General features: G+C 37.7%; 1 protein-coding gene across 1 annotated transcript in view; it reads left to right on the top strand.

Moving 5' to 3' along the window:
- Window positions 1-12,893, top strand: part of LOC133537433 (rho GTPase-activating protein 42-like) — a 195,990-nt gene that overhangs the window by 152,515 nt on the left and 30,582 nt on the right. Inside the window, exons 15-18 of the mRNA XM_061878439.1 lie at window positions 6,486-6,560; window positions 12,471-12,555; window positions 12,622-12,680; window positions 12,740-12,845. Of these exons, the coding sequence (XP_061734423.1) occupies window positions 6,486-6,560; window positions 12,471-12,555; window positions 12,622-12,680; window positions 12,740-12,845 (325 nt within the window). The remainder of the gene's footprint in view (window positions 1-6,485; window positions 6,561-12,470; window positions 12,556-12,621; window positions 12,681-12,739; window positions 12,846-12,893) is intronic.

Below are 12,893 nucleotides of genomic sequence, written 5' to 3' on the forward strand. Positions count from 1 at the left end.
TCAGGGGGATGTGGCCTTTTGAAACTGGCACATAAATTTGGCAGTCGTCTGCATAAAAGTGATAAGACACTCCATGCCTCTTCAAAATCTCTCCAAGAGGGAGACATCTTTATATGTTTATATTTGTATCTTTATGTCTCTATTTCTATTTGTTATCTCTCAATGTATATACGGTGGGGCAAAAAAGTATTTAGTCAGCCACCGATGGTGCAAGTTCTCCCACTTAAAATGATGACAGAGGTCTGTAATTTTCATCATAGGTACACTTCAACTGTGAGAGACAGAATGTGAAAAAAAAATCCATGAATTCACATTGTAGGAATTTTAAAGAATTTATTCGTAAATTATGGTGGAAAATAAGTATTTGGTCAACCATTCAAAGCTCTCAATGATGGAAGGAGGTTTTGGCCCAAAATCTCACGATACATGGCCCCATTCATTCTTTCCTTAACCCTGATCAATCGTCCTGTCCCCTTAGAAAAACAGCCCCAAAGCATGATGTTTCCACCCCCATGCTTCACAGTAGGTGTGGTGTTCTTGGGATGCATCTCAGTATTCTTCTTCCTCCAAACACGATAAATTGAGTTTATACCAAAATGGATACATGGATGATACAGCAGAGGATTGGGAGAATGTCATGTGGTCAGATGAAACCAAAATAGAACTTTTTGGTATAAACTCAACTCGTCGTGTTTGGAGGTAGAAGAATACTGAGTTGCATCCCAAGAACACCACACCTACTGTGAAGCATGGGGGTTGGAACATCATGCTTTGGAGCTGTTTTTCTGCTAAAGGGACAGGACGATTGATCCATGTTAAGGAAAGAATGAATGGGGCCATGTATCATGAGATTTTGAGCCAAACCCTCCTTCCATCAGTGAGAGCTTTGAATGGTTGACCAAATACTTATTTTCCACCATAATTTACGAATAAATTCTTTAAAATTCCTACAATGTGAATTCCTGGATTTGTTTTTCACATTCTGTCTCTCACAGTTGAAGTGTACCTATGATGAAAATTACAGACCTCTGTCATCATTTTAAGTGGGAGAACTTGCACAATCGGTGGCTGACTAAATACTTTTTTGATCCACTGTATATGTTATACCTATGTTCATCTCTCAATGTATGGATGTTCACATCTATGTTTATCTCTATTCATCCCTCTATTTAGATGCGTATATCTATATGTTTATACCTCTATGCTGTCCTCACTGTTTATATATCCATTTATGTCTCTATGTTTGTTTCTCTGTTTATATCTTAATGTATACCTCTATATATTTGTGTTTATTTCTCCATATGTATATTTCTATGTTTATTTGTATCTCTATATTTAGCTAATTGTTTATCTCTGTTAATACCTCTGTTTGTATCTGTGTATTTGTCTGTTTATATGTTTATATATATATATATATATATATATATATATATATATATATATATATAAATATATAAAATATATTTATATGTGTGTGTGTGTAAATGTCTGTTTATTTCTCAATGTGTATGTCTGTGTATATGTGTATTTTTATCTCTTTGATTTGATGTTCAAACTCATAAACTTTATTTTTATTTTGCAAATAATCATTAACTTTAGAATTTGATCCCAGCAACATGTGACAAAGAAGTTGGGACAGGTGGCAATAAATACTGATAAAGTTAAGGAATGCTCATCTAACACTTATTTGGAACATCCCACAGGTGTGCAGGCTAATTGGCAACAGGTGGGTGCCATGATTGGATATAAAAACAGCTTCCCAAAAAATGCTCAGTCTTTCGCAAGAAAGGATGGGGCGAGGTACACCCCTTTGTCCACAACTGCGTGAGCAAATAGTCAAACAGTTTAATAACAATGTTTCTCAAAGTGCAGTTGAAAAAATGTTTGGGATTTCTACATCGACGGTCCATAATATCATCAAAAAATTCAGAGAATCTGGAGAAATCACTCCACGTAAGCGGCATGGCCGGAAACCAACATTGAACGACCATGACCTTTGATCGCTCAAAAATCGACATCAATCTCTAAAGGATATCACCACATGGGCTCAGGAACACTTCAGAAAACCACTGTCACTAAATACAGTTCGTCGCTACATCTGTAAGTGCAAGTTAAAACTCTACTATGCAAAGCGAAAAAAATTTATCAACAACATTCAGAAAAGCCGTTGGCTTCTCTGGGCCCGAGATCATCTAAGATGGACTGATGCAAAGAGGAAAAGTGTTCTGTGGTTTGACGAGTCCACATTTCAAATTGTTTTTGGAAATATTCGACATCGTGTCATCCGGACCAAAGGGGAAGAGAACCATCCGTTCTTTTATCGACGCAAAATTCAAAAGCCGGCATCTGTGATGGTATGGGGGTGCATTAGTGCCCAAGGCATGGGTAAATTACACATCTGTGAAGGCACCATTAATGCTGAAAGGTACATACAGGTTTTGGAACAACATGTGCTGCCATCTAAGCGCCGTCTTTTTCATGGACACCCCTGCTTATTTCAGCAAGAAAATGCCAAGCCACGTGTTACAACAGCGTGGCTTCGTAGTAAAAGAGTGCAGGTACTTTCCTTGCCCGCCTGCAGTCCAGACCTGTCTCCCATCGAAAATGTGTGGCGCATTATGAAGCGTAAAATACGACAGTGGAGACCCCAGACTGTTGAACGACTGACGCTTTGAACAAGAATGGGAAAGAATTCCACTTTCAAAGCTTCAACAATTAGTTTCCTCAGTTCCCAAACGTTTATTGAGTGTTGTTAAAAGAAAAGGTGATGTAACACAGTGGTGAACATGCCCTTTTCCAACTACTTTGGCACGTGTTGCAGCCATGAAATTCTAAGTTAATTATTATTTGCAAAAAAAAAAAAACATCAAATATCTTGTCTTTGTAGTGCATTCAATTGAATATGGGTTGAAAAGGATTTTCAAATCATAGGATTCCGTTTATATTTACATTTCCCAACTCCTATGGAAACGGGGTTTGTATATAAATGCCACTAGAATTCTGCCTTGTAGTTTTTTCAAATGGCTGCCCCCCTTGTGTACTTAGACTTAGATAGGATGTCAACAGGATGAGACGTAGAGGGCTTTGCCTCTTTTCTGTGGTTACAGGAAATGATGTCATCTAAATAGCAGCCCCCGATGGTGGCATGCAAAATGACTGACTGAATGAATGAATGAAATGTTATGAGGCTGAGACATGGTGTCATGTCTACTTTTGTCACCCTGAGGAACACACACACACACACACACACACATAACACACATACCTTGTATGTATTCATGTATATACATACATACACTTACATGTATAGTATATACTGTATATGCGTGTGTGTATGGATATATATATATATATATATATATATATATATATATATATATATATATATATATATATATATATATATCCATATATCCAGGGAACGGTGCTGGCCCCTCTTCTCTTCACCCTGTACACCGCTGACTTCTGCTACAACTCAGAGCTGTGTCACATCCAGAAGTACGCGGATGACACAGCCATCGTCGGGTGCCTCAGGGACGGCAGAGAGGAGGAGTTTCGGAACCTGGTGAGGGACTTTGTTGTCTGGTGCCACACGAACGTCTTGCAGCTCAATCCGTCAAAGACCAAGGAGCTGGTCATTGACTTTGGGAGGTCGAGTCCACGGTCACAACCTATTGTGATCGAGGGAGTTGCGGTACAGACCGTGGACTCATTCAAGTACCTCGGGGTTTGGGTGGACAATAAGCTGGACTGGACTGTTAACACGGACCACCAGTACAAGAAAGGACAGAGCAGGCTGTACTTCCTCAGGAGACTGCACTCCTTCAACATCTGCAAAAAACTCCTGTGGATGTACGACCAGTCTGTGGTTGCCAGTGTTCTGTTCTACATGGTAGTGTGCTGGGGGGGCAGTACATCTAAGAAGGACAGCTCCAGACTTGAGAAACTGATCAGGCGGGCCGGTTCTACAATCGGAATGAAACTGGACTCACTGGTGACGGTGGCAGAGAAGAGGACTGTGGACAAACTAGTGAGCATCCTGGATGATGCCAGTCACCCTCTGCATAGCGTTATCAGTAGCCAGAGCAGCCTGTTCAGTGCTAGACTGCTTCATCCCAAGTGCAGGACTAATAGACTCAAGAACTCCTTTGTCCCACACGCCATTAGACTGTACAACTCCTCTCTGGGACGGGGGACGGGGGGTACAAGGATGACAGGGGATGCAAAACATTAACAGTGCAATACGTTTTCATAACATGGTCACTACTGCCTACTTTGTCTTGTTATATTCTTATTTTACTGTTATATTGTTATTCCCATTGTTTTTATTCTTTTTGTAATATTTCTCTATTTTGTTTCCTTTTAAACCCCCATTATTTACTTTTTACTTTTTTCTTTAAATTGATCTCAACTCTGTACACTGCTGCTGGAATTTTAATTTTCCTGAAGGAACTCTCCTGAAGGAATCAATAAAGTACTATCTATCTATCTATCTATCTATCTATCTATCTATCTATCTATCTATCTATCTATCTATCTATCTATATATATATATATATATATATATATATATATATATATATATATATATATATATATATATATATATATATACACAAAACCCAAAAGCAGTGAAGCTGTCACGTTGTGTAAATGGTAAATAAAAAGAGAATACAATGATTTGCAAATCCTTTTCAACTTATATTCAATTGAATAGACTGCAAAGACAAGATATTTAATGTTCACACTGAGAAACTTTGTTCTTTTTTGCAAATAATCATGAACTTTGAATTTAATGGCAGCAACACATTGCAAAAATGTTGTCAGAGGGGCATTTTTACCACTGTGCCACATGGCCTTTTCTTTTAACAACACTCAGTAAACGTTTGGGAACCTGTTTGTACCTTTCACCATTAATGGTGCCTTCACAGATGTGTAAGTTACCCATGCCTTGGAAACTAATACACCCCCATACCATCACAGATGCTGCCTTTTTCAATTTGTTTCGAGTACAGTTTTTTTTTCCTGAGGACACAATGTCCACAGTTTCAAAAAACAATTTGAAATGTGGACTCGTCAGACCACAGAACAATTTTACACTTTGCATCAGTCCATCTTAGATGAGCTTGTGCACAGCAAAGTGTTTCTGGGTGTTGTTGACAAATGGGTTTGGCTTCGCACAGTAGAGTTTTAACTTGCACTTACAGATGTAGCGACCAACTGTAGTTACTCACAGTGGTTTTCTGAAGTGTTCCTGAGCCCATGTGGTGATATCCTTTACACACTGATGTGGCTTTTTGATGCAGTACCACCTGAGAAATCCATCCATCTATCCTCATCACAGTGTCAACACGGATAGACAGACAACCTTCACACTCACATTCACACCCTAGGGCCAATTTACTGTTGCCTATCAACCTATCCCCAGGTGCATGTCTTTGGAAGTGGGAGGAAGCCGGAGTACCCGGAGGGAACCCACGCATTCACGGGGAGAACATGCAAACTCCACACAGAAAGATCCCAAGCCCGGGATTGAACTCAGGACCTTCATATTGTGAGGCACATGCACTAACCACTGTACCACAGTGCTGCCCTACCTGAGAGATCCAAGGTCCGTAATTTCATGGCTTACGTGCAGTGAGTTCTCCAGATTCTCTGAAACTTTTGATGATATTACGGAGCGTAGAATGGTAAAATCCCTAAATTCCTTGCAATAGCTGGTTGAGAAATGTTGTTCTTAAACAATTTGCTCAGGCATTTGTTGAAAAAGTGGTGACCCTCGCCCCATCCTTGTTTGTGAATGACTGAGCTTTTCATGGAAGCTGCTTTTTTATCCAATAGTGGCACCCACCTGTTCACAATTAGCCTGTACACCTGTGGGATGTTCCAAATAAGTATTTGATGAGCATTCTTCAACTTTCTCATATATATTTATGTGTATATATTTATATATATATATATATATATATATATATATATATATATATATATATATATATATATATATATATATATATATGTGTGTATGTATATATATATATATATATATATATATATATATATATATATATATATATATGTATATATATATATATATATATATATATATATATATATATATATATATATATATATATATACACACACACATTATATTGTCTTCTTCAAACCATGTTGAAGAACCGATTAGGTTCAGAAATCGAGGTTCCACTGTATTTATGTTTATATCTCTGTTTAGTTAGAGTGTCCGCCCTGATCAAGGGGTTGGAATTGGGGGTTAAATCACCATAAATGATTTCCTGGCGCGGCCACCATTGCTGCTCACTGCTCCCCTCACCTCCCAGGCGATGATCAAGGGGATGGGTCAAATGCAGAGAATAATTTTGCCACACCGAGTGTATGTGTGACAATCATTGGTACTTTAACTTTTTTTATATCTGTAATTATATGTCCATAATTGTATGTCTATTTGTGTATGTATCCAGGTATAAACAACACAGGTGTGTACAGGGTGGGAGGAGTCAACTCCAAAGTGCAGAAGATGATGTCAACTTTCTTTTGTGAGTAAACTTTACGTGTACTACAGTACATACACACTTACTATATGTGTGTGTGTGTGTGTATATGTATATATATATATATATACATATATTTATATATATAAATGGTTTAAAATTATAGGAAATTATCGGTATCGGTTTCAAAAAGAAAAATGTATGACTTTTTAAAACGTTGCTGTTTTTCAGAGTAGTACACGGACGTAGGGAAAAGTCCAGATCGCCAACTTACCTTAAAGGCACTGCCTTTAAGGTGATTTGCAAGTGAATGCATTGCATACTTTGTCAACTGCTATACATGTCACACTGAGGGCGGCCGTATAAACAATTTTAACACTGTTACAAATGTGCGCCACACTGTGATCCCAAACCAAACAAGAATGACAAACACATTTCGGGAGAATATCTGCATCGTAATACATAATAAACACAACAGAACAAATACCCAGAACCCCTTGCAGCACTAACTCTTCCGGGACGCTACAATACAGTAGTTACAGTCGAACACAGTTACAGTAATAAAGTACTTAGAGTAATAAAGTAGTTGCAGTAGAACACAGTTTCATTAATAAAGTACTTGGAGTAATGAAGTAGTTACAGTAGAACACACAGTTATAAAGTACTTAGATTAATAAAGTAGTTACAGAAGAATACAGAGTCATAAAGAACTTAGAGTAATGTAGTAGCTACAGTAGAACATAGTTACAGTAATAAAGTACTTAGAGTAATATAGTAGTTACAGTACAACAGTTACAGTAATAAAGTACTCATAGTAATGAAGTTCTTAGAGTAATAAAGTAATTACAGTACTAATGTACTTAGAGTAATTAAGTAGCTACAGTAGAACACAGTTAAAGACATAAAGTACTTAAAGTAATAAATTACTTTTAGTAATGAAGTACTTAGAGTAATAAATGAGTTTGTTAGTTTTATCCTGCACTACCATGCAACGAAATTTCGTTCTTATCTGTACTTTAAGTTCAAATTTGAATGACAATAAAAAGTCTTCCTAGTCTACAAAAAAAAGTTTACAAGTTACAGTAGAGCACAGTTATTATTTGAACAAACTGCATGCATCATTTATGAATATCACTATTGTTCTTAGGCCAACAGTCGCTCAGTAGACCTACACATGTGGGTTAATCATATTTGGGATGAATAATATTTGGGTTTAATTTAATTTAATTTAATTTATGGATAAATGATACTTATGGATAAATAAGTGTAATGGTTGGAGATACACTGTGTGTGATCATTAGTTGAGAGAAGTTTTCCTCATGGTTGATTTCACCTTCACAAGATCTTATAAAAATAAGGAAATAGTTCAATCTAGTGGTCATTATGTGTCATTACAACTATTTTTATTTAGTCAGGTCAATAAAAACATTTAGGAATTATATTTGTTGTTACCAAACTTCAGACCGAAACCAAATTTCCAATTATTAATTTCAACCTTTTTGATTTATTTTTGATCAAATGATAAGTGTGTGTGTGTGTATATACATCTCTTTATCTATATGTATATATGTATGTGTGTATGTATATATATATATATATATATATATATATATATATATATATATATATATATATATATATATATATATATATATATATATATATATTAGGGCTGGGCAACGATTAAATGTTTTAATCGAAGTTAATCGCACTATTTCTCCGATTAATCTCGATTAACTGCATTGTATATGCAAAGCCCAATAATGAATTCAAAAGTAGTGTATAGTGCACCTTTATTGGAATATTCTCCCACATGAACAAAAGCGCCGAAACATTTGTTGTGCAAACACAATTTAAATCAGTCCTTGTTAAACAGTAGCAGTTAAATAGCATATTTTATGAAAATCAACTCAAAAAATGTAAATACAAACATTTAAGCTTATTACTACCACTGCCAGGGTATTTAAGTTATCCTGTTTGTTATGGAAAATAAATATAATGTACATACAAATCTCTGAGCCACAATCATAACATCTGAACAGGCAATTTCTGAGGTAACAGCAGAAACATTTTTTTTGTCAGGGATCTTATGTTTAAAAAACCTATATTATAGGTAGTGGGCTGTTTTAGGGAATTTTTGATCAAATTATCCGTAGTAGCAATATTAATAATGTTGTGTGTATTTTGCGTAGTGCACTTAAAATAATTATGACCATATCTAGGAATTCATATGATGGGAATTTTCCGATTGTTTGCTTGGTGCTTTGATAAACTGAACGCATATACATGGTACTATATTGTGATGTTATGAGGCAGGGAAAAAAAGAACTACCCTACCCAGCATGCAACAGGAGTGACGAGCATGCGTGGTAGCCCGGTATAGGTTGTGTCGCCATGACGGCATCTTGTATGTTGTGATATGCACGCTCTGAAAGCAAACGTTAAGAACTCAGCCAACACGCCTCGTCTGCATTATTCATAAATAAACAGACAACACATATAGTCCGCTGCTTCACAGGCCGCTGGATGTAGCCGGCAAAGTATTCCCATGCTAGCTAGCCGGTCTAGCAAGCGCGCGTCATTCAGTCCAAAACGGCCCGATCTATCCACATTCAGAATTGCCTGCCGGTCGTAAGTGATCCCGGAGTGACCACACTGTAAGCCAGCCATGAAATTTGCAGAATTGTCCGGTATTTTTGCCAAATGTTTCATCTTTACCAAGAGCCCCTCGACGCCGAACCCCTTCCGGGCGACGCCATCTTGTTAAGAAAAGGCGTTAACAAAATAAAAGCATGTAAACAACATACGCAAATGTGCGATAAAATAATTGTCGGCGTTAATAGATTGATGAGTTAACTCGTAATTAACGCATTAATTTGCCCACCCCTAATATATATATATATCCATCCATCCATCCATCCATTCATTTCTACCGCTTGTCCCTTTTCGGGTCGCGGGGGGTGCTGGAGCCTATCTCGGCTGCATTCGGGCGGAAGGTCTACACCCTGGACAAGTCATATATATAAATTAATCAATCAATCAATCAATGTTTATTTATATAGCCCTAAATCACAAGTGTCTCAAAGGGCTGCACAAACCACAACGACATCGTTGGTAGAGCCCACATGAGGGCAAGGAAAAACTCACCCCAGCGGGACGTCGGTGACAGTGACAATGATGACTGTGAGAAACCGCAGGGGACCGAAAGCAATGGATGTCGACCGGGTCTAACATGATATTGTGAAAGTCCTATCAATAGTGGATCTAACTTAACCGTGAGAGTCCAGTCCAAAGTGGATCCAATATAGTAGCGAGAGTCCCGTCCAAAGTGGAGCCAGCAGGAAACAGTATGTGTGTGTGTGTATATATATATATATATATACAGTGGGGCAAAAAAGTATTTAGTCAGCCACCGATTGTGCAAGTTCTCCCACTTAAAATGATGACAGAGGTCTGTAATTTTCATCATAGGTACACTTCACTGTGAGAGACAGAATGTGGGAAAAAAATCCAGAAATTCACATTGTAGGAATTTTAAATAATTTATTTGTAAATTATGGTGGAAAATAAGTATTTGGTCAACCATTCAAAGCTCTCACTGATGGAAGGAGTTTTTGGCTCAAAATCTCACAATACATGGCCCCATTCATTCTTTCTTTAACACGGATCAATCGTCCTGTCCCCTTAGCAGAAAAACAGCCCCAAAGCATGATGTTTCCACCCCCATGCTTCACAGTAGGTATGGTGTTCTAGGGATGCAACTCAGTATTCTTCTTCCTCCAAACACGACGAGTTGAGTTTATACCAAAAAGTTCTATTTTGGTTTCATCTGACCACATGACATTCTCCCAATCCTCTGCTGTATCATCCATGTATCCATTTTGGTATAAACTCAACTCGTCGTGTTTGGAGGAAGAAGAATACTGAGTTGCATCCCAAGAACACCACACCTACTGTGAAGCATGGGGGTGGAAACCTCATGCTTTGGGGCTGTTTTTCTGCTAAGGGTACAGGATGCTTGATCCGTGTTAAGGAAAGAATGAATGGGGCCATGTATCGTGAGATTTTGAGACAAAACCTCCTTCCATCAGTGAGAGCTTTGAATGGTTGACCAAATACTTGTTTTCCACCATAATTTACGAATAAATTCTTTAAAATTCCTACAATGTGAATTCACCACTGCACACCGACTGCTACCGACAATAAAGTCTAGTACTTACCAAAGGGATTGAAACATCTCGGGGATTAATAAAGTATTTGTGATTCTGATTTTGATTCTGATATCGTTGATTTTACTATTATCGGTATACATTCATCTTTAGTTGAGTTCCTAAGTTGACTATCCACACTTTTAATAACATATGTTATATACACTTGTACATATGTTATTTACACTTGTACATATGTTGTATATACTGTACTTGTCCATATATTATATACACTTGTACATATGTTAAATACACTTGTACATATGTTGTATATACTGTACTTGTACATATATTATATACACTTGTACGAATTTATATACACTTCTACATATGTTGTATATACTGTACTTGTACATATATTATATACACTTGTACGTATGTTATATACACTTGTACATATGTTTTATACTCTTCTACATATGTTATATACACTTCTACATATATTATATACACTTATACATATGTTATATACACTTATACATATGTTTTATATACGCGTGAACATATGTTACATACACTTCTACATATATTATATACACTTCTACATATATTATATACACTTCTACATATGTTATATACAGACGGGTGATGATGTTTCAGTGCCTGTGCATTTTTTGTCCCCACTTCAGAAAACACCCCAAGTAGCACCTTCATGAATACAGTAGTGGACTCCACCTAAGTGTGCATCAAGTGCCACTATAATGACGACATTAAAATACAGTAGTATATTAGACATAAGTATGTATCAAGTGCCACTATAATGACAACATTAAAATATAGTAGTATAGTAGACATAAGTATGCATCAAGTGCCACTATAATGACGACATTAAAATACAGTAGTATAATAGACCTAAGTATTCATTAACAACAAAGCAGAGGTTTTATTTCACAAATTCATAATGTATTTTTGAAACATTACATTTTGAACAGTAACACTGTGTGTGAATAATTAAAATAAAAACAATGTACTTTAATCAAGTACCACTGTTTGATAAAGATTAGATGACAAAATGATGGATCGAGTCACATCGTTATATGTCTTCTGGCACTAAGAAGCATGTGAGGATGTCACACTGGGAGATCCCACTGAGAGATCCCATTGATATATCCTACTGAGAGATCCCACTGGGAGATCCCATTGAGAACTCCCACTGAGAGATCATATTGAGATATCTCATTGAGAACTCCCACTGAGATATCCCACATAAATATCCCACAGAGAGATCATATTTAGATATCCCATTGAGATATCCTATTGAGATCTCACTGAGATATCCCACTCAGAGATCCTACTGAGAGATCCCTTTGGGAGATCCCACTAAGAGATTGTGTTGAGATATCCCATTGAGAACTCTTACTGACATATCCTACTGAGGGATCCCATTGAGAACTCCCACTGAGATATCCTACTGAGAGATCCCATTGAGATCTCCTATTGAAATATCCCACTGAAAACTCCCGTTAAGAGATTCCATTGTGAGATCCCACTGGGAGATAATATTGAGATATCCCATTGGGAGATCCCACTGACAGATCTCAATGAGAAATCACACTGGGGGATCCCATTGATGGATCATTTTGAGAGATCTCACTGGGAGATCCCATTAAGATATCCCACTGAATTATCCCACTGACAGATCCCATTGGGGATCCCACTGAGAGATCATATTGAGAGATCCCATTTGAAGATCCCATTGAGAGGTCATATTAAGATATCCCACTGTGAGAAAATGTGTTTCCCAAAGCGTCCAAGGCTCCTGTGGACATGGAGGTGGATGCTGAGACGTGGGACAACCAGACCATCACCAGTGGACTGAAGAACTATCTCAGGTCAGTGTTCCCTGGTCAGACCACCCTGCTGTGGCCATCAAGTCCTCTTCTTGTCCTGGTCTTCAGGTGTCTCTCTGAGCCGCTCATGACCTTCAAGCTGCACAAAGACTTCATCATGGCTGTCAGTAAGTTCCTGTGGCAACCTTCTCCTTGCTGACCTTCAACACCCAGCGTCTGCTTTCAGAGTCCGAGGACCAGAACTACCGTGTGTGTGCCGTCCATGCTTTGGTCCACCAGCTGCCCTCGAGGAACAAGGAGATGCTGGAGCTGCTCATCAAACATCTGCTGGTGTAAGTCAGACCTCAACTCTGCAGCTCTCCTCCACCTCAGCACCTTTG

The sequence above is a fragment of the Nerophis ophidion genome, linkage group LG18 (genome assembly GCF_033978795.1).
Source record: "Nerophis ophidion isolate RoL-2023_Sa linkage group LG18, RoL_Noph_v1.0, whole genome shotgun sequence".
Taxonomy (NCBI): Eukaryota; Metazoa; Chordata; class Actinopteri; order Syngnathiformes; family Syngnathidae; genus Nerophis; species Nerophis ophidion.